The sequence below is a fragment of the Magallana gigas genome, chromosome 8 (assembly GCF_963853765.1).
Source record: "Magallana gigas chromosome 8, xbMagGiga1.1, whole genome shotgun sequence".
Taxonomy (NCBI): domain Eukaryota; kingdom Metazoa; phylum Mollusca; class Bivalvia; order Ostreida; family Ostreidae; genus Magallana; species Magallana gigas.
In genome coordinates, this window is record NC_088860.1 from 18171670 (window position 1) to 18174371 (window position 2702).

At 29.8% G+C, this 2702-nt stretch overlaps 1 protein-coding gene across 1 annotated transcript; it reads right to left on the minus strand.

Moving 5' to 3' along the window:
• Positions 1 to 622: 622 nt before the first annotated feature.
• LOC109619835 (uncharacterized) lies at positions 623 to 2702 on the minus strand. Its single transcript, XM_066069161.1, has 6 exons — positions 2561 to 2702; positions 2385 to 2437; positions 2134 to 2289; positions 1448 to 1556; positions 1261 to 1301; positions 623 to 1159 (listed from the first exon to the last, which is right to left on the minus strand). The coding sequence occupies exons 1-6, from the start codon at positions 2656 to 2658 to the stop codon at positions 819 to 821; spliced, it is 798 nt and encodes a 265-aa protein (XP_065925233.1). The 5' UTR covers positions 2659 to 2702; the 3' UTR covers positions 623 to 818.

The window sequence follows — 2702 nt, forward strand, 5'->3', positions numbered from 1 at the left end:
GAACTTATTTTGATTTAGTGAAGGAAGTACCTGACTTACTAACACTGAAGAACAAATATCCTTATCAAAATTTAATCAAGCCGAATTTTAATGAAATCTTTCAGTATCTCAAAACTAACTTTCATATTTTCCATACATTTGCCACGATTGCCGCTGACACTTTGTATCTCTTTAGCAATACATATCGAACATATAATTTTAATTTGGTTTTGCTCATTTGTTTATCATATTTTGTATTTTTGCTTTTTTGTGTTTCTTTGTCCAGTAACACGCAAGGGTAGCATCGTGATATTGGACTACAAAGTAGTTGTGGATATAGTGTTGGTTTCCTATTACATTACATTTAAAAAGACCACCAAGACGGAACATGGACATACAATAACTTGCAAATCATTTTCGTCATTTAGAAATGAACTCTTCAGTATTATCTTTATAATAAAGAAAATGTGACACTCTCATCTCTCTTTTCTTTTTTACATTTTGACAAATAGACATGTGTCTACTGATTTTATCACAGATGAAACTCTGTTTTTGCCAGATGTTTCATAATTCAAATGCGTATGTAATAATAAAAGTGAAAAAAAAAACAAGTTCCTTCTAAAATTATACACTGCAACGCATCTGTCAATATTACTAGCATTTGTCAAGCACATACTGTATGACCTCTGTTGATTTAATAAAGCTGTACATTAATATTGTCCTCTTGTTACTGTGTCTCTCTTTTGAACGATTAAAAATTTGAAAGAAATCTTTCAGGTGTTTCATTTTTTCTCTTTTATCAAATTTTTTGACATTAGTTCATCGGCATCAATGTTGCTTCATATCTTTGATGTTGTTGTAGATATTGTGTTTTCTGCTTTCATGTAGCAATTTTCATTTTGAGGAGATACGCAAGATTTTGAAACATAAGCAACATCTTTTTCATCCAAAACTTTGAGTTTAAGGATATTGTAACATCCTTCCATTGGATCAATATGACCATAGACATCTTGAAAATCTTCCGTTCTATTTGCTTTTGTCATGACAAAAGGGCCCACAGTTTGACAACTGTTAATTTCATAAACTTTTTCTCTACTATTTGCATCAGATGCTTCAACTTTACTTAACCTCTGCAATGGATTATATCGACAAATATCAGGGAGATTATCATTTGGAGTACCTGTTGAAAGAAATTTAGATCAACTGACATTTTACAACACAAAAATAATGGAATTATGAAAAACATACCTGGAGGAATGACTGAGAAAAAAAACTTATTACCGTGTTTGGGAAGAGAAAAAGTCCTTGTTGTCATGTTCCATCTATTTTGAGATCAAATACATATTGCATATACATTTTTTGTAAAAATATAATGTTATAATATTTTGAATTGAAAAACACATAGCTATTATTAATAATTGAACGCGTCAAAATAAAAGAAATATGACATAATGAAATGGATGCATACCTGAATAAACAAACGATTGTAAGGCATAAAATGAAACAAATTGCAAAACCACCCGATGACAGTGCTAACATTGAAAGCCAGTGATACCTCGTCGGACCCTCATCTTGTTCTTAAAGTAAGTAGTTACTCTTTAATCATTATACATGGAAGTACAAGAGTTAAAACAGTTTTTTTTTTTATAATTTAACACATTAAAGCCCCTCTCTAACTGCTAGAATTTTTATTATTTTAATCAATCTTTCAGTAATTTTGATTTTTTTGATGTCACATCAAAAGATTTTATTATAATTATAAAAAATGTAAACGGCGTCGCCGTTAATCTAATTGCATACTCAAAATATCCCTTTAAGTTCAAAAAGAGAGAAAAGTTTGTGTTCTGGAAATAAGTAAACAGAATTTATGTGAAGCTTTTTCAGTTGAATTCACGGACATAATTTATTCATTTTGCCACAAGCTAAAGGTCACGTGCTTATTCTACATTAAGCCATCATACTTACATATACATTTAAAAATAAATCAAGTTTTTATTATTAAGAAGTTGAAGAATATTTGCTTTCTTATTAGATTTTAAAGCTTTGAGAATACCTTTGTATTTAAAAAAAACCTATTATACTATATTCTGGATTAATCAAAACATTACAATTTTATTTAATGTCAAGCAAAATAATATTTAGGTATTTCTATACCCGCAGTTGTACTGTACTTGTACCCATTTGACATATTTTGACATCCGTAGACTTTATCACATGGATGACAGGAACACTCCTCTCTACAGAGTCTTCCATAGAATCCTTTAGCACAATCCTCTGCACAGTTTACTCCTCGAGATCCGGCAAAACATTCTAAATTTAAATGAGATGCAAAAAAATAAAAATAAAACTGACACGCTTGTTGATTATATCATACCTTAATATTCAAAGAATTTTTTGTGATTTACCTTTGCAAGAGGTTCCGACTAGTCGATAATTTGGACAACATTCTAAAGGTTCTCTAGAACAAAATACATGTAAATACAAAAATATAATTTTCCAAACTTCTTTCCTGAAACAAAAGCGTTATCAATGATTATATTAATGAGCTAACTGATAAATAAGTTTATTGATTTGTACATACCCATCAGACACATTTGAACATATTCCTGGATTCTGTGAAACAGAAATACTAGTCATTGCTTCTATAAGAGTTAAATGTAAAATATACGATATATACATGACTTATCTCGATTCTTTCATTGATGGGTATAGTGGCAACAATA